Source organism: Phoxinus phoxinus (assembly GCF_949152265.1).
Source record: "Phoxinus phoxinus genome assembly, chromosome: 13".
NCBI lineage: Eukaryota > Metazoa > Chordata > Actinopteri > Cypriniformes > Leuciscidae > Phoxinus > Phoxinus phoxinus.
In genome coordinates, this window is record NC_136888.1 from 3,934,267 (window position 1) to 3,957,791 (window position 23,525).

General features: G+C 38.3%; 1 protein-coding gene across 1 annotated transcript in view; it reads right to left on the minus strand.

Annotated features, from left to right (window-relative positions):
- The window catches only part of aqr (aquarius intron-binding spliceosomal factor), an 87,345-nt gene extending 79,370 nt beyond the window's left edge, over positions 1-7,975 (minus strand). The window contains exons 1-6 of the mRNA XM_079633050.1: positions 7,594-7,975; positions 7,445-7,501; positions 7,228-7,268; positions 6,638-6,673; positions 6,435-6,555; positions 2,442-2,582 (exon numbers count right to left, since the gene is read on the minus strand). Of these exons, the coding sequence (XP_079489176.1) occupies positions 2,442-2,582; positions 6,435-6,555; positions 6,638-6,673; positions 7,228-7,268; positions 7,445-7,501; positions 7,594-7,686 (489 nt within the window). The 5' untranslated portion in view covers positions 7,687-7,975. The remainder of the gene's footprint in view (positions 1-2,441; positions 2,583-6,434; positions 6,556-6,637; positions 6,674-7,227; positions 7,269-7,444; positions 7,502-7,593) is intronic.
- Positions 7,976-23,525: the final 15,550 nt, after the last annotated feature.

A 23,525-nucleotide genomic window follows, 5' to 3' on the forward strand; every position in this document is an offset into this window, starting at 1 on the left:
ATTTTTGGCATAAAAGAAAAATCTATAATTTTTAACCATACAATGTATTGTTGGCTATTGCCACAGATATACCCGTGCGACTCGTGACTGGTTTTGTGCCTTTGCTTGGTATTATGACTCCAAGATTAAAGCAAGATACAGTTAAAAACAAACACAGTCCCTGCGCTCCTGCCACTTACTCGTGCTCCTTCACACACATCAGTTAACAGACTGAAAACCGAGTGTGTGGAACTTTTACTAGAGCTGCAATTTTCTGCGCTGACACCTCTCACAGCATCTGGACTTCATCACAAACAATACAGATGTGCATTTATTCAAGCTCTTTACAGGCTCACGATAGACATTTGTATTGCCACACAAGCCTATAGTCTTACATTATTAGCATATTACGAACACTAGACAATGAAATCACATCAACAATGCAAATGGGCCATCTGAAGGGACGGCACGCCATGCCTTAAATTAGCAGCAAGCCAAAAATAGATGAAAACAGCCTTGAACTGAAGCTGTCGTTTTCCACACGATCCCCAAATTAGAGAGCAGCTGAAACCCCTATAACATGCTCTGTTTCTCAAAGCAACAGCGCCACCAAGTGATGAGAGAAACAACAGGTAATGAAGTAAATCCTTTGGCCAAAACCTTTGCTAATGATTTAAGGGTTTTCACACCTGAGAGTCCGCACCAAGGTCCAAACCAAAGTTCATGTTTTGATACATTTTATACATTCTGTAAGTTTTGGTTTGGTTTCACACAATTATGCGAGCGCACTAAAGAACATTATATGGCATACGTGCGCCCTGACGTCATCATCTATGTGGGTTCTTGCAGGTTTCAGTAAGTCAAATTTAAGATCGTTTTAAGACCATAAAGACTGAAATGAAGACCTACACGACGCATTAACCAGCAAATAACAAATAAAATTAGCATCAATATGCACTTTTTGTTTACATAAGCATTAAAATAATAACATAAAAAATGATGGCTAGATTTTAAAAGAGTGTCTTGCAACATGTTATTTACTAGTTCAAATAAAGTTGACAAAAAGGTTTTATAAAAAGATAAACCTCACATATTTCAGCCTTTAAATAATTTTTTATAAAAAGAATGAGTAAAAAAAAAAAGAGAAATTACTGACATTTACAATGCACATTAGCTTATCTTTTATTATTAATAGTAAAAAACTGTCCGATTTTCCCGTGGCGTCTGTCGTTGCTACGGGAACCATGCACTGCGCTCTCCGCGACGACAAAGACGTTTTAGTCGCTTTTGCTGAATTCTGAAAGTTCAGAGTTTTTCATCTCGCTGCGCCTGGAAAAAACGGCCGCATCACTTCTATAATAAGCGCGCTTGCCGCACGCCTACATTTGAAATAACGAACTTGAGCACGCAAAAGACGTGATATGTGAACGGCCCCATGGCGAGCTACAGTATCTCCAGTCAGGCCACGAGCTGCTGGCAGCTGAGCGCCGTGTTGGAGACCCCTGCTCTCTACAGCTCCGCTTTGTAGGCTACGACTACTTTTTTTTGCTACTTTGTAATTTATGCGGCCAGCGTTTCTGGAAATGAACGAGGGTAAAACCTTTTCTAGACCTGACTTAATGAAATGTAAGACCTCGGATAAAAATCTGGCCGTTTTTAAGATGTTTTAAGGCCTTATATTTTAAGTTCAGAATTTTTTACTTTTTAAGACCCCACGGGAAACCTGTCATGGCTAGTTAAAATTCGCCAAATTCGAAAGTCCTCGTCGTGCGAACATTTGATCGTCGCCGGCAGGAAAGGAGAAGAAGACTGCAAGCAATCCTGCGGGAACCATAGATATCCATATAAGGCTAGATGTCTTAAGGCGGAGTCTCGAACGGCATCACCGGCGGCCATCTTGTCACAGGGAAGCTTTCTGGCGAGCTCTGTGGTATCTGAAGGCGAGTGATCTGCACAAACACAAATCCTCTTATCTCGCTGAAATCTTGACGGATTTACAAACGGTTTGGTTGCTTACAAACGTTAATATTGTTATAATTATTCATATGCGTCATAACTACATCTCTGACGTTTATAACAAACCAAACCGTTTGAAAATCGGTAGAAAATTGAGCAAGTTATGGTTATTTAAAAAGTACATGCACCATTAAAACAATGTTACGAGTGAGCGAGCTGACTGTGACAAGATGGCCGCCGTGTCTTCCTGTAAATGCTCTGAAAGTCTGAACCAAATAGAAAATATGTTCACACTAGAAACAAACCAAACCTTTGTTCAGTTTGATCCGGACCGAGACTAACTCTTTTTATCGGACCAAATTTGGTCTGTTTGGTCCGGACCGTGATCCTGGGGAGGACTCACACCTGTCATTTTGATTCGGATTAAAACTGAAAAGTCAGAAAATCCAGACCAAACAAGGTAGGTGTGAAAGGGCCCTGAGTAAATGAGAAGCAAGTGAACGCACCAGACTGTTGAAGCAGTGATCCAGGAAGAGGAGAAGCACCGTCTGTTCCTTCAGCGACAGGCCGAGCTGCTCGCCCGACAGACACGACTCCATCACACACCTGAAGAAGTGAGGGAAGTGTGTGGGCGCGCGCTTAAAAACCTGACCAGAGAGAGAAACAACACGTCACATCCAATCAGACGGGCCTGTAAACAAAAACCCTGGAAATGTACAGTAAATCAGCAGTTGTGGTTGCCAGATAAAAAATACAATAGGAACTTTAAGTTTTACAGACTAACCTTAAATAAAAATAAATAAAAAATAATTGTAATATACCACATTACTAAAATCTTCTTTTTTTTACCTTTATAGTACACTGACCACCTTAAACGAAGGAGGTAAAGAGACTTGTGATGAATCAAGAGAGCTATAAAAGCAGCTTCTCCACAAGCTGAAGTAAATACTAATGTCTAGACACACACACAGTGTCATACACACACACACTCAATGCCAGAAACATTAATTTAACAACATAAAACCCTGATGTACTGATAACAGTTATTTCAATGAAAAATAACATGAGAATTTACAGTTAAATAAGATCTTTTGTTACTTTTTCGCTTACACAAACTGTATATTTAACAGTATTTTAAAGTACAAAATGTCCCATTTCATCCGTTACAGTTTTTCACCATAATGAACTTACAGGTAGCAAATTATCAGGTGTTTTTACAGTCTTTTACTGTTAAAATTACAATTATTTTTTAGTAGTGTTTAAAGGATAATTCCGGTATTTAACACCTTGAGTCTATATTGTAGTTTGTTTTGGATGAACAAGAGTGGTGGACAACATTCTTTTGACAATGGTTCCTCTCTCGAGTTTTTGACTATAAAAGAATTGGCCATGGACCCATTTAACATTGGAGTCAATGGGCATGTCCGAAAATGTAATTAAAACAGCCAATAATGTTCGTTTACAAAACTGTTAAACTCACCGAGCGGTTAGTGGTGTTCATTGATGATTATAAACAATATATCGTCGCAATATATGATTCCAATCCGTTTATTTTGCTATAGTGGAACTATTTTTTCAACAATGGGATTTTACAAAATGACGAATAAAACACGACAGAAACTGTATTTCGCAACACTTTTTGTTTCTGGAACATCAACTAACATCACTAATCACTCGGTGAGTAGCACAGTTTTGTAAACGAACATTATTGGCTGTTTTAATGACATTTTCGGACATGCCCATTGACTCCAATGTTAAATGGGTCCATGGCCAATTCTTTTATAGTCAAAAACTCGAGAGAGGAACCATTGTCAAAAAAATGTTGTCCACCACTCTTGTTCATCCAAAACAAACTACAATATAGACTCAAGGTGTTAAATACCGGAATTATCCTTTAAGGCTAGGTATTTATTTCTCAAATTTCACGATTCGATATCAATTTACAACGATCTATAATTACACTGTTCCTCAAAGCTTAACCTGTCCTCACCTTATCCACTTCAAGAGCAGCACAAGTGTTCAGCCATACAACATCAACACAAAAAGTACATTGTGCCAAACTAGTAGGGGCGCAACAACGAATCGATAAAAATCGATTATTAAAAGAGTTAGCAACGAATTTCATTATCGATTCTTTGTGTCGCGGGACGAGGAGATGTTTGAGTATATAAAAAAAATTGAGTTGAGCGCGGAGCGGACAAAAGCGAAGCGAACTCCACGAGCGAGATAGAGACCGAGTGTGTTTGCGCGCGAGCGACAGTGCGCGCAGAGAGACCGAGTGTGTCCGAGCATTTGTAAATTGGTACATGCATAGTAATATTTAATTACTATATAAGAGGCATGGAAGTTCGATAAATGAACAACAATATATTTAAAAAACTATTAAAATCCTACCACTAAATTAGCAGACTGATTTGAATCAGATAGACAGAAGATGCAAACACTTTCTTCTCTGTCCCAAGTACCACTACAAGGGGAATATTTTTTCCACAATTTGCAGCACTAAATTGTTCATTCTTTACTCTAATGACTCTTCACTATATGCTCGGGAAGGATGAGCTGCAAAATACACACCATACGAGGTGGTCAATCCATTGTATTTTTTTTTTGAGTGTGTGCGTCTGTGAGTGTGTGTGTGTGTATAGTGTAGAGAACAAGTTCTGACGTTTAAACAAATCCTGTTAAGTTTTCTGATTTGTATTTTTCTTTATTTTTTAAAAATGATTTATTGTTCTGACAGCTCAGGTCCCTTAAACAAAAATATACATCGTTTTGTGCACTTTATTTAAAAAAAAAAAAAAAGCCTATATATTTGGCAGATGTAAAGCACATGTGTATGTTTTTTGTGTTAGTCCATTTAAAAAAATTTTTTTATTACTTTAACAGCTCAGGGATGTTCAAGGAGCCGAGCCTGTTTGTGCACTTTCTGAAGATTTTTTGCACTGTCAGTTCTGTTTTTGAATAAAGGGTTGGAAATTAATTTTTTATTATATATATATTTTATCCGATTCATCGATGAATCGAAAAAATAATCGACAGATTAATCGATTATTATTATTTTTTTACACAAGAACATGTGGGTGTGACCTAAGTATCTTGCTGAGGTGTCAAAAGTATTCACATTCATTACTCAAGTAGAAGTACAGATACTAGGGTTTAAAATGACTTCTGTAGAAGTTGAAGTATCAACTCAAGCTTTTTACTCAAGTAAAAGTGTAAAAGTACATGGTTTCAAAACTACTTAAAGTATAAAAGTAAAAGTAATGCAAGGCAAAAAATGTCATTAAGGACATAAGCTTAGACCGCGCCAAAGGGGCCTATAGTGCATCCCACCTCCTATTCTAAGGCCATAATGACTATAATGTTATATATATTAAAATGTAAATGTTGAAAAACTTGTGAGGCACTAGGCTATAGCTGTATAATAGGTATACCTGTTTCAGCCACATATAAGGATTTCGGATATTGCCATCTTTGTGGGGATATTTTGACACTATAATGGTTGCGCGCACACACACACTCTCTCTCTCCCACACTCTCTCTCTCTCTCACACACACACACACGCACGCACTCTATCTCTCTCTCTCACACACACACACACACACACTCTCTCTCTTCTCTCTCTTCACACTCTCTCTCTTCTCTCTCACACACACACTCTCTCTCCTCTCTCTCTCTCACACACACACACACTCTCTCTCTCCTCTCTCACACACACACTCTCTCCCCTCTCTCTCTCTCTCTCTCTCTCTCTCTCTCTCCCTCTCTCTCTCTCTCTCACACACACACACACACACACACTCACTCAGTCTCCCTCTCACACACACACACACGCGCGCACGCACACACACACTAACGATTATGTTTGCCACTTATCCCGCGAATTGTCATACAGTAGGCAATATTGTAAAAACGGCTGTCCCCAAAGCAATATTTGACGCGATTTGCCCCGTATTCTTGAGCACAAAACTGTTGATTCATTTCTCCCTCGCTTATCGCATCTACAGTAGGTTTCCTTCGGAGGAGTTTTGCCGCTTCGCACAAACCAAATGTAACTACAGCGCGCCGCGCGGACAGCCTCTCACAAGTTAGAAAGAAAACACAAAGCCAATCAGTTTAGCGATGTGTGTTCAGGAGGCGGGACTCAGATCTATTGTAGTATAATTGGCCGTTTTTTGAACGACGACAAGCCAGAATGAAAACAAGCGGGAATGAAAACAAGCAGAAATGAAATAGGAGTAACGAGGCTATTTTTTAAATGTAAGGAGTAGAAAGTACAGATAATTGCGTGAAAATGTAAGGAGTAGAAGTAAAAAGTCGGCTGAAAAATAATTACTCAAGTAAAGTATAGATACCCAAAATTTCTACTTAAGTAATGTAACGAAGTATTTGTACTTCGTTACTTGACACCTCTGGTATCTTGTTAAATGTCGTTCATCTCCAGAAGTGTCATTTATTTGACTTTTCAGTGTGTTTAAAGTCAGAGTTGAAGACAAACCTCCCAGGCAGGAACGTTTTCTCGAAACTTCTCGTTGACGATGCAGCAGATGGACATCAGGAAGCTGTTGGTGGAGACTTCAGGTGTGTAGTTCAACCACAGGTAACTCTCCAGATACTGGCTGAGGAACAGACAAGCACATCAGACGAATGTGTGTAACACACGGCTCGAACACACACTGACTGCGGACAGAAAACACCAACCTGAACTCCAGCAACATAATCTTTCTGACGGCAAATCTGAAAAGAGAAGACCAAACGTCAATACACACACCAAATTCCTCTTTTATTACATTTTATATAGAACATGAATACAATGGAAGCTTGTTGCAACAATGTAATAAAACAAATTAATTAATAAAAGGTAACGGAGACTTTTTCTCTCTCAATTCGACTATTTTTCTTAAGAGTTTTGAGTTTATATCTTGCAATTCAGAATTGTAAAAACATTACAAAAACAGCCATGGACACTTTAATAAACACAGGCCTGGTTTCACATGCAGAACTTAGATTAAGTCAGGATTAGGCCTTAGTTCAATTAGCTTTTATAAACGTGCATTAAAAAAAACATAACTGGTGATATATTATATATATTTTAAGATTTGTCCGCACAAGTTGCTTACGGTTAAAACAGCGCAAACATGCATTTTAGTCTGTGACTTAAACCTTGACTGTGAAACTGGGGGTTATTGTAATAATAACAAGAACTACAACAACAATAGTAATAGCATATCATTAGTGAATTGTGTATGAGTGCACTTTACATTCCAAGAACTGTACATGAATATGCTTACTTTGATTTAAGAATCTCATTCTGATAAATGTCTTCAATGACCTGAAAATAGAAAATATTCATAAGTCACATCCTCTTTAAAGCCAGAGTAGATTGAAAAAAAAACGGATTTGTTAGTATAAAGGAGTTGATTCATTTCTATTGGATTGATATATTCTGTAAACTCCTGCAGACTGAAGATAAAGAGGAGAATTAAAGCACAAAGTTGGTCATCTTACCTGAGACTCAAATGGTAGTTTATTCTTGACATGAGGCGCCCAGTATTTGTTTGAAAGCTTGAGAGAACAAAAACAAAACACGGCACATTTAAGCAGATGTACACAAATAAACCGACTGTGTTTGACTTCATAAAGTAATCATAACTCACCTGAGTGACATATTCAGCGTTAATCTGAGCCACTGAAGGCGCGGAGGTCTTTATCAGTCTCGAGTCCTTCTGCATGTTTCCACCACTGATCATTAATAACGATGAGAACTCGAATCAAATAATCATCTGTGTTCCTGGTTACTTCAGGCTAGCGTAACGCTACTGTTTATCAATGTATTGGCTGAAAAGTTCATTCACTTCTTTCAGCATTCACTGCTGAAAACCTAAGAGATAAAATACACGCTGGGATGTGAACTTAACCAATACTGATAATCAATGCAAACTTTGTTTATAACAGAGACGTCATGAATACGTTACTAGCTTTAGCCGTATGCTAACATGTGAAAGTATGAAAGTCGCGGCTAATGACAACTTCCGCTTTTGGAGTTTCCTTCCAAAATAAAAGCCTTATTAGACCAGTGGTTCTCCGCTCTCTCTCTCTCTCTCTCTCTCTCTCTCTCTCTCTCTCTCTCTCTCTCTCTCTCACTCTCTCTCTCTCTCTCTCTCTCTCTCTCTCTCTCTCTCTCTCTCTCTCTCTCTCTCTCTCTATAAATATATTTATTTATAGATATATATATATATATATATATATATATATATATATATATATATATATATATATATATATATATATATATATAAAATATATATTTTATAAATATATATTTATAATATATATATATATATATATATACATATATATATATATTTTTTTTTAACAGGGAGTGTCAACATTAAAATAAGCTATCAAAATAATTAAAATCAAATGAGTATGTTGTCTGTGATTAACTTACTGATGTGCTTGCAGTTAAACGAGTTAACAAACGTTAAACAAACGGGTTTGTTTTATTATTCATACCACAACACAAAATAAGTGTGTCTTAATATATAATACTATTTATTATATATGTATTATTATATTGTAAAATATCTTAAAATAGATATTTTACAATTGTCTCTTCCTTTTAAATAGACGGCAATACTATGACTTGCAACTTGACCAATACGTTTTCAATATTGGGATTTGTAAATGTTAAATTAACATTTAATGATCTATAAATGATGATCTATAAAGGTACGTTCACACTACAAGGGTTTGGACCATAGACTGTAAAAAAAAATAGGTTTGGACGCTAATATACCAGTACTGGGTCTGCATTTACTTTTTACAGTGCCTTTCACCGTACAACTCTCTCTGTTCGTGCCGTGGGCATCTAAAATGAACCAATAACACAAATTAAAGTCAAAGTCAAGTCAAAATGTATATAGCACATTTAAAAGCAACAGATTTGCACTACCACACTTTTAAAAATTGCTGTAAAAATACAGCCAATTTCCAACATTAAAATACTGTTATTTTAATAAAAAGTTTAATCCTGTAGCTAAATATAAATTATTTACTTGTTGTAAATTTACCGCATTTATGTGTAAACTCATTTCTTCCTCAATACTTGGACTGTAAAAAATATCACGTGGGGGCGGGGCATCTTCACGCGGTGAAAGCACTGAACATTAATTATTGTTTCGCAAAACTCCTCTAGGCTGTCTTAATAAGAAGGACACTGTTCAAGGTAAGTTTATTTATTTGCTGTTATTCTATTATGTTGCTCCCAACCTGTAAAATCGCCATTTTCACGAGGTATTTTTGACTGTGCTAAATTACTGAGCGCGAATCGCGTTTTGTAGACACAGCTCTCAACGGTTGAGGATTTGATTCGCCCGCTAATGTCTCAATTATTACGGCTAATTATTTGCTTGGTTAAAGTTAAGTTACCATTTAGAAATTAGTTTGGCATGATTCTTTTGTAGTAACCCACTTCAGTAACTTTGCACGATGCGAATCTTACCAGATGCATGCTATTCACATAATAATATCATGCACATAAGATGGAGAATTTACAAAACTACTCGATATATCCATTATAATAATTAAAATGTAGTGGTCAACTTGTCTATTTCCATGCAAATAATGTAAAGCGCTGTTAAAAGTCCCAAAGCTAAATAGATATGTATATATGCATTGTGAGATTATAGTATTAAAAAGTCAAAGAGGTTGGTTTTGAAGACGAGGCAGAGACGGATATTCTCGACTTTTCGGCGCGAAACACGTTTTTGCAGACAGACCGTTCTCAACATTTCAATGTTCTCCGTGCTCTGACGTCGAATTTATTTGCTTGGTTAAAGATTTCAAAATAATTATTTTCTATTTTTTTTTTTTTTTTTCTTGGAATCATTCACTTGATGTCAGTGGTGGACAAAGTACACAACTTCCTTACTTGAGTAAAAGTACAGATACTTCTGGTAAAATATTACTCCGTTACAAGTAAAAGTTGTAAAGATCGATTTTTACTTAAGTAAAAGTACAGAAGTAAGTTACTCATTTTTAAAAGTAGTACTTAAGTATAAAAGTAAATGTCAATGCATTGTTTTATTATTGTTGCATTGTTGCATGTAATAACCAATTTACAATACCTTATGCCTCTGAATCTTTGCCTGCCTTCCCTCATATCAATATCACATTTATTTCTATAACAGTTCCAGTCGTGGGATTGAATAAGTCACTCAATAACGTCCACAATGGTTTCGGACACACAAATGGCTGTTCCCAGTTTTTTGGCTTTTAGTGTGAACATGTTAGCCCTGTTATCCATAAGCTAGTGTGCTCAGAAACAATGACAAAATTCACATTTAGAAGACCAAACCCAACATTGAAAATTAAAATCATATTGATGTCAGAATCCAACGTTGCACAGACGTTGTATACACGGGTTTCTGTGCAACGTCATCACGTAGATGCGCGCGCATCTAAGAGGCAGAAAGCAACAGTCTTTACCATAGACATCATATAGATAGACGCCCTATAGAGAGCCTAAGTCCCGCCCCTCCGCTTCCGGCTCATGGGACCTTATTTCGGAAAAAATATGTATGGAAGTCAATGGGGAGAGACAACTTATCTTTTTATTCCGTCTGAACTGTCCCCTGAACTACACATATGATGTTTGTCAATTTAAAAGGTAAATATGAAAGTCAAGAAAGTCGCAGTTTGTCATAAAACAGAAGAGTAACGTTTAGTTGTATGTGAAAATCGCTCGATGAACTACATCTCTCGTCTCGCACTATGTAGCCTACGTCACAAGATCCGTTGCTCGTATGTGTGTATTCTGGCTCAAAACACGAGTCAGGCATGACGGCGTAACGTTACGATTATAATGTAAGACTATAGAAAAAATGACAGACGTTAGCTTCAGTAAAGTTAGCTTCATTCATTGAGAGAAAAGGTATGACGTCGCATGTGCGCCTTCTGGGTTTGTAGTCTTTGTAATTACGTATTTTCATAGTCTTATACCTCAACCGTTTTACATCAAACTGCGACTTTCTTGACTTTAAAATGTATCTTTTAAATTGACAAACATCATATGTGTAATTCAGGGCACAATTCAAACGAGATCAAAATATTTGTTGTCTCTCGCCATTGACTACCATACAATATTTTTCCGAAATAAGGTCCCATGGTGGTCGACCGGAAGGAGAGGGACTTAGGCTCTCTATCGACCGCTACTGCCTATTAGCGCGGTCGAGCCGTGGGGCCGCCATCTTAAACCGGTCACCCGCTCCACTCAGTGTCATCTGTATGGCAGGTGCAATGAGCTGTCAGCGCATTTAATTAATCATAACTCACTGAAGACCGAACTGATTTTCATGCGGGGTTTTTTTCTGCAAATGTCATTCATGTAGCTATGATACAGGACACATGGTTCGGCATATTTTAATATTCATAGTAGGCTTAACAGTAATATAATATTCTGATATAAGATATAAAGTGACCAGACGTCCAAAATCATAATATGTGATGTAGGATATAAGGTACCGGTATTTTATGAATCACACACTATGATAAAGAAGCAGAAACAGAGTTGCAGTAAAGTAAGATATTTTAATAAGTTGAAGAAACAATAATGATTTGTGACACACACACACACACTCTCTCTCTCTCTCTCTCTCTCTCTCACACACACATACACACACACACACACTCGATTTGCGCATCGCCGACGCCGTCATGTGTGTATTACACAGGTAACTTAACGTTAACGTTATTAACGTTACATTGCTTCCTGATATCACATGCGCAAACACAAATAACCTATATTTATATATGTTTATACTACAGGGCCGTTGAATGCTTGTATCTGATAACCGAGAAGCTCTTGTAATTATTACTTTACCCCACCTCCATGCCGGGTGAACACAGCTGGTGCAATAAACATAGCCTAGCTAACGTTAGCTGGCTACGATTTCAGTACAGTAATATCAAAGATCCTTGCTCCTCCTCAATTATCTGGTAATATTCTATTCACAAAATACAACCAAACGTACGGTAATGTTAAAATGTACTTGTTAAAAGTAATCCCGGGCCCTATTTGCGATGGCCCGCCGATTAGAACAGGAAAATGCTCCACAGTGCTCTGGAATCTGACTGCTGCTAAGCAACGAAACTAGGAGTACGACCGGTTTAAGATGGCGGCCGTATTTCTCGGTGCCCAGCGGCCAATAGGGCATCTAGTCTCTATATAATATCTATGGTCTTTACGGCTATATCTAGCGGAAGCAGAGATGACGCGGAGCTGTTGTGCTGTAAACTAACCTAAATGCATAGGGTATGTCATGTTTTTATGATTCGCAAACTTAGTTGGACAATTTCATACTAGTCAACTAACTAACTTTTTACATAATGTTATATTAATATGCAAATGAAACACAAGCAAACAGATTCAACTCTGAAATTGCAGTTTATTATTGAGTCAACAAGAATTTACAAACAATGCGAAATCTACGTTAATTACAATGTTCTTTTACAGAACTCGGCATAACATATAGCGGTCTTGCCTCTTGGATGCGCGCGCATCCGGTATTGTTTGTATACAAGAAACCTGTGTATTGTGGTTGAAAATCGGTTGACGTCAGAAACCAACATCAGTCGAGTTCTGACGTCAACCCGACTTTAATTTCCAACCAAAATGCAACCCCTGCAACCAAATCATCCCTGACGTTACTACTGTCTACTCAAGGCCCTCGACAGAACTGTAGTGGAGTAAAAAGTACGATATTTGTCTTTCAAATGTAGTGAAGTTAAAGTAAAAGTTTCCAGAAAAAATAATACTCTAGTAAAGTACAGATACTCAAAAAGTGTACTTAAGTACAGTACTCAAGTAAATGTACTTTGTTACTGTCCACCTCTGCTTGATGTAAATGTTTAACATCAGAATGCACTGCAACATGCTTTATAATTGTCACCATTGTTGTATATAGAGAGCCTAAGTCCCGCCCCTCCGCTTCCGGCTCATGGGACCTTATTTCGGAAAAAATATGTATGGAAGTCAATGGGGAGAGATAACTTATCTTTTTATTCCGTCTGAACTGTCCCCTGAACTACACATATGATGTTTGTCAATTTAAAAGGTAAATATGAAAGTCAAGAAAGTCGCAGTTTGTCATAAAACAGAAGAGTAACGTTTAGTTGTATGTGAAAATCGCTCGATGAACTACATCTCTCGTCTCGCACTATGTAGCCTACGTCACAAGATCCGTTGCTCGTATGTGTGTATTCTGGCTCAAAACACGAGTCAGGCATGACGGCGTAACGTTACGATTATAATGTAAGACTATAGAAAAAATGACAGACGTTAGCTTCAGTAAAGTTAGCTTCATTCATTGAGAGAAAAGGTATGACGTCGCATGTGCGCCTTCTGGGTTTGTAGTCTTTGTAATTACGTATTTTCATAGTCTTATACCTCAACCGTTTTACATCAAACTGCGACTTTCTTGACTTTAAAATGTATCTTTTAAATTGACAAACATCATATGTGTAATTCAGGGCACAATTCAAACGAGATCAAAATATTTGTTGTCTCTCGCCATTGACTACCATACAATATTTTTCCGAAATAAGGTCCCATGGTGGTCGACCGGAAGGGGAGGGACTTAGGCTCTCTATACAATATATATACAATATACAAATATTGTGCTGTACAAGGCCAGTGCTGCTATAATTAATAATAAAGTAAATTGATTCCTTGCATGAAATAAACTTTTGAATTTGAGTAACTGAAGGAAAAATGTGTAATTGACCACTGACATTGATTATTATTATTAAAGCATTACTAACTATGTGATGTGTGAAATCTTCCATCCTCAGGCCGCTCCAGATCCAGGAGAGCTGCTTTCTCCCAGACGGCTGGTCAGGAGGTTTGGAGACCCGGTTCTGATGACCGTGATCAGGATCCGCTGCCCAGAGATGGACAAAATACACAATTTCCTTACTTCAGTGAAAGTAAGTTACTAGGGGTGTAACGGTACGCAAAAATCACGGTTCGGTACGTACCTCGGTTTTAAAGTCACGGTTCGGTTCATTTTCGGTACAGTAAGGGAAAGAAATGCGTTTACACTTTTTTTAAACACACTTTTTAATAAAATATAATGTTAAGCTAATAAATAAAAAAGATATAAAATAAAAAAAGAATAAAAAATAAAATACTGCTGCAAAGTTCTCCACTAAATAAAATACTCTCAAACCAATATTGGCCGTGACGCTAGCTAGCGAGAGGCTGGGCTAAAGCGAGTGTGCCGTGTATGTGGTGATCTTTATTTATGCAATATTTATGTCCGAGCCCGACCCGAGAGTTAAAGTCCAAATTTTTTTTCTCATACTAATGACACATGTACGTTTGTTTGTGTGGAAAGCCCGCTTTTAACAGAAAGGCATTCGGAAATGTCCACAGATGAGCGCATCAGCGCTCTTGACACAGGCGCGCTTGCACGTGTTTCGTTGTCACAGCAACACAAATTTCCGCACACAGGAAGACAGATGTTATGGTAATATTTTACATGTATTTGAATCACAAAAACGATTAATCAGATTTAATCAGTGCAACGCGGAGACTTCCGACACTTAATATGTTCGTGTGGAAACTCGGAATTGATGTATGTTCCGCACACAAAACAAGCCTAATTTACGTGACAGATTGCATTCGGTGCACATGTGAACCGTACCGAAAGTCCTGTACCGAAACGGTCCGGTACGAATACATGTACCGTTACACCCCTATAAGTTACATATACTACCGGTTAGGGCTGCACGATTTTGGCCAAAATGATAATCACGATTATTTTGATCAATATTGAGATCACGATTAATTATCATGATTATTTGTTGATTTGTCACATAGGCTAATTATAACTGCTTTTTACATCCATATTGTGCTACATTTCCTGCTAATGTACAAATATGTGCATCAAAATAAAATGGGTCCTCTTATTCACCAAAATTCAGTTCATCTCCAGAATAAATAAAAATAAATAATTTATTAATATTTTCAATTGTATTTATATTATATTTACATTGTATTTATAATAATTATTAGGATAGACTAGAGATATTATCTTCTGTTATAATTATTATTACCTATTATTACATGGCTTGGTTAAATTATAATGTAGAATGCAGTCTGTTACTTCTTCATAACACACCGTTGCCATGAAAAACAGAGCGTTGTCATGGACACGGAAGCAATACAATCGTTTTTAAATCAATACACTCCTTTTTAAATCAATATTTTGTGTCAAATTATTGATTTATTTGGAAGGTAGCCATGCAAGCGAGATCCCGATGTCAGTGAATAAAATTCTGTCATTGTTATTTGAAAAGTCTCTTGTTATTTGAAGTCTCTTGCGCACTATCGCTCGGGCGCGGGTCTCTCTCGCGTGCAGACAACCCTCGGTCTCTCTCGCGCACTATGGACTAGTTGCACGGGGCCGCCATTTTGGATTTCTGAACAGCGAGTGTGCGGTTAGACACTTCCGGTTTCGCATTATGCACGGTGCAGGGAGCCGGAGAAAGCCGAAAATTATACCTTTTATAGTGGTTTATAGAATAAATTATATAACTTAAAATACTACCAAGATCCATATTACTATCACACGAGCCAATGGCAATTAAATGCACGGATACATAGTCAGATTAATGAATGAAATACAACTGTTCACGAACAGAAGATTGTATTGGACTCATGCTGCATACGCAATGACAATTATGCCAACTGTAGCCTAAATATAGTTACAACTACGATTAGAGTTGTTAAATAAAATACCCCGTGAACATTCACACGTTTGCCCTGTGATAGGCTACAATTTATCTCCATAAATACGGTTTTCTCAATTCTGCGTATATATTTTCACTTACTCGATCAATATTATCATCACATATTTTACATTTTTAAATGTAGGTAACGTTACCACAAAAATTTAGTCTACTATAAGTTTGTGTATATTTTACACGTAGTACAATACTGTATGCGCTGCTTATAAACACCAGACAGATAATGATTTATGAAACAGATGCTCTTTACTCATCTCACTTGCACAGAATAAATGCAGTAATAGAAAGGATAGAAACTCACAGGTGACATACACAGAAAATTATTTGCATTTAAAAATTTGGTCGGGTGTAAGTCCCCCCTGGATCTTCTGTATCCACTCAGCCCGTACCGCAGCGTCAGCGGGGAATGCATGAAAGCTGACTTTGTTGTAACGTGACGAAACGGTACATATATAACGGCACACAACAATGAAGTGCTGAGGCTGTCGCCCTCCGAAAGGCAAGTCGCCTCTCTTGAATCCTAAAAACACTCATTGTGAAAAATTATCTCTCTCGGTCGCTGTTGTCTCTTGCTCTCGCTGTCAGATCACCGGAAGTACTGGCCCGCACACTCAGGGTTCGAACGTCAACGGTCGCCATTTTGTGCACGGAGCGATGCCCTGTTCGCTTCGCTTTTGTCCAGTAGTCCGGCAAAACATTCTAGTTTCTACATCTAGAAACTAAGCTGTGCGGTGCAGGGAACAGCTCTGATTATTGGCTCGTCATGGAGCCAGCGCTAGATTGGCTTTGCAAAAAAAAAAAAAACTTTCATATGGAGCGTTCTATGAACAGAATGACGCATTTAAATTAACGCACCACAACGCGAATTTGATCGTGGGAAGCCGTAATCGTGATTAAAATTCGATTAATTGTGCAGCCCTACTACTGGTCAAATATTACCAGAGAATGTCTAATAGGAAGAGAATTGGCAATCTCTGGTTACTTCCGGTTTCTGGACTGGCTGCAGTAACACGTCTCCCAGATAGCAGACCGATGTCGATTCAATGTTGATTTTTAGTTGTAAAGGTTAGTATCAATCATCAATCAAATTTCAACGTTGAATCAACAGCTACGTTCAATCAGAACGTTATTACACCAAAAATAAAACATCGATTCAACATTGAAATGCGGTTGAATGGCGTGTCTGACGTTGATTCAACGTTAATTCGATGAGCAAAACGATGTTGTTTCAATGTCACGAGAAACGTCGTTTCCACATTGATTCGATGTCAGTTTGCTATCTGGGCTCTGTCCATGCGGGGGCGCTCGCGGGCGAGTGCAGAATGAATGGAGGTCTATGGAGCTATACCCCTCAAAATCCACTTTTCTCAGGATATAATTCTCAGGCACGCATTTTGACCTCGAGGTACGCTGGTCCGGTTTGTCACTCTAAACTACGCAAAAACCTGGTGACGGCTCTGTGCACACGCAGTCCTCAAATCAAACAACAGCAAAAGAAGAAGAGTTCGACCAATCATAGCGCTGGGTTCATTCCCCAAATAGAGAGCCTGAGTCCCTCTCCTTCCGGTGGGCCACCATGGGACCTTATTTCGGAAAAATATTGTATGGTAGTCAATGGCGAGAGACAACAAATATTTTGATCTCGTTTGAATTGTGCCCTGAATTACACACATGATGTTTGTCAATTTAAAAGATACATTTTAAAGTCAAGAAAGTCGCAGTTTGATGTAAAACTGTTGAGGTGTAAGACTGTGAACATACGTCATTACAAAGACTACAAACCCAAAAGGCGCACATGTGACGTCATACCTTTTCTCTCAATGAATGAAGCTAACTTTACTGAAGCTAACTTTACTGAAGCTAACTCTACTGAAGCTAACTTTACTGAGGCTAACTTTACTGAAGCTAACTCTACTGAAGCTAACTTTACTGAAGCTAACTTTACTGAAGCTAACTTTACTGAAGCTAACTTTACTGAAGCTAACTCTACTGAAGCTAACTTTACTGAAGCTAACTTTACTGAAGCTAACTTTACTGAAGCTAACTCTACTGAAGCTAACTTTACTGAGGCTAACTTTACTGAAGCTAACTTTACTGAAGCTAACTCTACTGAAGCTAACTTTACTGAGGCTAACTTTACTGAAGCTAACTCTACTGAAGCTAACTTTACTGAAGCTAACTTTACTGAGGCTAACTTTACTGAAGCTAACTTTACTGAAGCTAACTTTACTGAAGCTAACTTTACTGAAGCTAACTCTACTGAAGCTAACTTTACTGAAGCTAACTTTACTGAAGCTAACTTTACTGAAGCTAACTCTACTGAAGCTAACTTTACTGAGGCTAACTTTACTGAAGCTAACTTTACTGAAGCTAACTCTACTGAAGCTAACTTTACTGAGGCTAACTTTACTGAAGCTAACTCTACTGAAGCTAACTTTACTGAAGCTAACTTTACTGAGGCTAACTTTACTGAAGCTAACTTTACTGAAGCTAACTTTACTGAAGCTAACTCTACTGAAGCTAACTTTACTGAAGCTAACTTTACTGAAGCTAACTTTACTGAAGCTAACTCTACTGAAGCTAACTTTACTGAGGCTAACTTTACTGAAGCTAACTTTACTGAAGCTAACTTTACTGAAGCTAACTCTACTGAAGCTAACTTTACTGAAGCTAACTCTACTGAAGCTAACTTTACTGAAGCTAACTTTACTGGAGCTAACGTCTGTCATGTTTTCTATAGTCTTACGTTATAATTGTAACGTTACATCCGTCATGCCTGAGTGTTTTGTACGCGCTAAGGTGACAGCCATGTTGGTGACGTACATAGTGCGAGACGAGAAATGTAGTTCATTGAGTGATTTTCACATTAAACTAAACGTTACTCTTCTGTTTTATGACAAACTGCGACTTTCTTGACTTTCACAATTATCTTTTAAATTGACAAACATCATATGTGTAATTCAGGGCACAGTTCGGACGGAATAAAAAGATAAGTTGTCTCTCGCCATTGACTACCATACATATTCTTTTCCGGAATAAGGTCCCATGAGCCGGAAGCGGAGGGGCGGGACTCAGTGTTGCCAGATTGGGACGGTGATTTCCAGCCCAAAAGCTCACCAAAACCCGCCCACTCCAAGAAAAAAACGCCCAAAAGTTTACTAATTAAGGAGAATTAGCAAATATGACTTTAAATGTCCAGGTGGACACTGTCAAAACGGCAATCAAGAAATTAACCAATTACTTTAACCCTCGGAAGTACACATTGCAGAACATAGTGCAGAATTAACACAGGTAGAGTGCATGTACTATCGATCCGATCTTATATTTTTAAAATCAAAAGTTTTAACTGTTCATGAACAATCAAGTGTTTGTATTAAATAACATTCACAAACATGCATTAATGTTGTAAAAATGTATTGTTCACTCAATGTGTTGATGTTAGATAAGGCATTAAGTAATGTTAATGAATATCTTAATGTAGTGTTACCAACTAAACCGGAGATAAAACGTGTTTTATTTGACTTGACTGTCCTTTTATTTAATCCAAAACTGCGTTCATATTTAAAAGGCCTTTTAAACTAGATACAACCGCACACGATACCACTTTAGGGGCCGTTCACATATCGCGTTTTATGCGCGTGCAAATTCAGTGAGAAGCACTTCAATGCATCTCAACAGGTCATGTGACAAACCAGCGGCCTTTCCGTAACAACATGGAAAGCTTGGCCGAACAGCTGATCATCGCTGTACAGGGCGGCTTTTTATTTCTCATCTCAGTGAATATATCTAGTAGTAAAGCTAATGCAAGGGCTAGAAATCAATTAATTATTTGATGATACTTCCTCGTCATGGAGAGCGCAGTTTGCACCGCTTTCTCCTCTCCACAAGCGCGTGCTTTCCCGTTGCGTCTGCCGTTGCTATGCAACCATGAACAGAGGCGCGCCTGGAAAACGAATTTGCACGCGTAAAAAACGCGCTATGTGAACGATTCATTCCTCCTTTCTGGTCAACAAGTGGATTCAGAGCCACCGCATTAGCAGCGCCGCCGGTCGCCGTGTCTCAGTGAGTTTATGGGGGAAATGTAGGCCTGTTATTAAATCGATCCTCTGAGTTACGGATCGATCTTTAGAAATTAATATGAAAATCGATTCAGAATTGGTGAATCTAATTTTTCAACACAGCCCTATCTGGATGGTGTAAAAGTTGCAGATGTCTGGTTAGGCTATAGTGTGCACATGACCATGGAAAGGAGAGTCATGTGTATGTTTTTTTTAATTTGCTCACTATCTCACTCTTTACTGTAGATACAACTTACTGTATGTCACTTTGGCATTAGCGATCACTTGACTATACAGCTACAAGTTATCGTGCTAGATCGCGTCTTCCTGCTGATCGCTAGTTGATTGGCTAAAAGTGCGTGCTCGTCGGTGACGTCCACACCAACGCCAGCCGACTCTCATTGGCGTGTGTTGTAATGTCATGGTGACTGATTTTATGGACTACATGCACACTTCAGTTTAGTTTTTTAACCAATTAGACTTTAAAATGTAGACCAAAACCAGCCCAAATTTTGTCCACCTGCCCAAACCCTTTTTTTACCCGCACAATCAAATTCAAAACCGCCCAATCTGGCAACACTGGCGGGACTTAGGCTCTCTGTAGCAAGCGGGGATGATTGACAGATGCGTAAGGCTTATCAATAAAAAGAGAAAAATCAACACCAATCTAGAATCCCGCTCGATCCCCCTTCACTCCCGCCGTCTGACTGATTTCACAAGCGGGGACAGTGGTCACGGCACTTCTGACTCCTGGAGGTAAACGGCCTGGGGTGGATGTGGACAGTTGAAGTATTGTATTGAGTTAACTTAATCCTCTGGACTCGATGATCACACAGGAGTGATCGCATGGATTATCTCAAAATACGCCGTCATTCATGGCCACTCTCTCAGATAAGAGGAAGACATCATTCAGCCATGCAAATTATAAAATGCTCAAGTAATGCTGAACAATAAATCTAAATAAATGTGAAATCGCTATGGCTTTTAGTGATTATGAAAGTGCTGTGATTTGTGGATTACTGATAAGCGCGAGTCTGGAGAAACAGGCGTTAATTTATTCATTCTCAGTGTTGAGAAACGTAGCCTGCATGTTACGTTATTGTCCCAATAATAACTAAAGTACCTAATTATGTTAGATATTTATTTTGTATGAAAACTAGCGCGTTAGTTACTTATGGATTAAAAAGTGCTGTTGTATCAGTGTTGTAACACACACACAGAGAGATAATTGTAAAAGGAAAATTGATGGGATAAATTTTGTTCTTGCTTGTGTTTTTTTCTGTCAAAATGTCAGAAAGCAATTTGTATTATCCATCCGTGTTTTTAAAATTCGTTAAACGGACGGACGTTTAAATGACGGATGTTTTACTGTTAACAGCCCTCATGTCGGATTCGTCTAACTTATAAGTGATTCGTTTTGCTATTATTGGACTCCTGTCTATTCATTGTCAACTGTTTTCTATAAATACGTTTGTATTGGCTAACATTTATTTAACATTTTAAATGTGTGTAACGTTACTGTTTAAAATGTGCACTGTTCAAATGCAAAGACAGCACGTCTCAAATGGAAGCGCTTTTTTCTGTGGGATTTTGTATCATATTAGGATATTGTAATAATAAATTAACTCCCTAAATCTTAAATTGTTCCTATGTTTTGTTTTTGTTTTTTACTGTTTCCAGGGGTTTCTTAATTTATTTAGACTAGTTTGCAAGGTACATTTTGTGCAGAAATAATAAACATTTTACAATCCTACTAGCCATTTATTTAGATTAAAAACCATTCTCATTCATTTGGTGAGGAACACAGTGTTACCCTGTCCTGCTGTTGGCCATGCAGACGCCATGCAGATATTGCAGTATTGAGGCTAACGATTAATCAAATAATTGATCGTTAATTTAAACGACGATCGATCATGGTACCAATCACTCTGAGACATTTCAAATGATACTAAACATGTATTATACTCAATGATAATCATTCACATTAAACAGAACTATATATATATTCTTGGGTGAGTTTCAGCGGATAGAGAGAGGCTGAGGGATGAGGGAAGAAATGCAGATTAGGATTGCTTAGGTGAGAGGTGCTAGTTTCACAAGAGTAATACGTTACAGTATCTTTTTTTATCTTTGTCAATGTTAGTTAATAAAAAATACAGCTATTCATTGTTTGTTCATGTTTGTTCACACTGCATTAACTAATGTTAACAAATGCAACATTTTATGTTAATAATGTATTAATAAATGTTGAAACTAATATTAACTAAGATTAATAAATGCTGTAGAAGTACTGTTCATTCTTAGTTCATACTAACTAAGGTTGTTTACTAATGAACCGAAATGTCCATATGTGTTTTCTATCAGTCCACAGGTTGGCAGCGCTGCCATGCGATCGACCTCTCCGGAGCGGCATGAGAGAACTTTCCTGGCACCATCCAGGCAACATCCACAGGATGAAAAACACGGAGCAGAGCGAATGCGTTCCGTCACAGCAAATTTATTCCCCCTAAAACCAGTCCTCCACAAGAGAGTAATGTCACCAGATCACAACATCAAGAGATACGTTCCCCGTGTTTGCCCACACTAATGATCAAGCTGCGGTCCGACAGCAACAGAGGACTGTGAGGAAACTGGATCCTGTCAGTTCATCCATCTAAACAGGGAGAAAAAAACAGGATCAGGAAGAGAAGCAAACAGACTTGCCGAAAGACATCCAGATGCTTCATCAGAAGTTTTCCAAATTAGTAGAGACTGTACGAAGACACCAAAAAGAGAAGAATAGAGAGAGAAATCGATGTCATTTCGAGGACAACACGTTCTATGGTAATGGTAACGGCGAACGGGATGAGGAAAGAGACAGATATGGGAATGGAAGAGATGATTTGGAAAGAGGGGGGTCACGTGACTCTACGAGGAGGGACAGATCTCACCTCAATCATGAGAGGAGGGAAAATGAAGAGGGATTCGATCGACTGAAGGAAAAGCGTCTGCAGCGTGATGAACTCACTCCGGAGGAGTATCCCGGCGCTGCTCAGCGGCTGATTCCCTGACCCACATGAGAGTGTGTGAAAAAAAGAGGCCTGAGCGCATGGTCTTCGACGAGTCCTGGTACAGAATCAAGGGAGCCGTGCTCGAGAAGTTCCTGAAAATCAACAACAGGAGGAAACGCCGGAAGTAAGAAGAACCATCACCACCTGTGACCCTAGCCCAGCGGTCCCCAAACCTGTCCTGACGCACCCCCATCACTGCACGTTTTCTTTGTCTCCCTAATCAAACACACCTGATTCAACTCATCAGCTCATTAACACATGTGTTGAATCAGGTGTGTTTGAATAGGGAGACAAAGAAAACGTGCAGTGATGGGGGTGCGTCAGGACAGGTTTGGGAACCGCTGCCCTAGACCATGTAAATCAGACACGAGCAACGTGAGAAAGCTGTATTAATAGAAAGCTGTGCGGACCACGGCACGGTGACGCACAGCTTTCTATTAATTTCTTTCTTGAATGCCACCGTTAAATACAGCTCCTGTATCTGAAAAAATAAAGCACTGTTCATTTCATTTGTGCATTATGTCGTGTAGCCTATTTTTATTTGTGCCACTTTGGCCTAATTGTCTGCCATTCTTTTTCTAATTTCATAGATGGCCTGTTATAAGATTTTTAGCACAGTCTGTTAGGTTTCGATTTTTTATCTGTTGGTATTTGATCCAATCCATGATG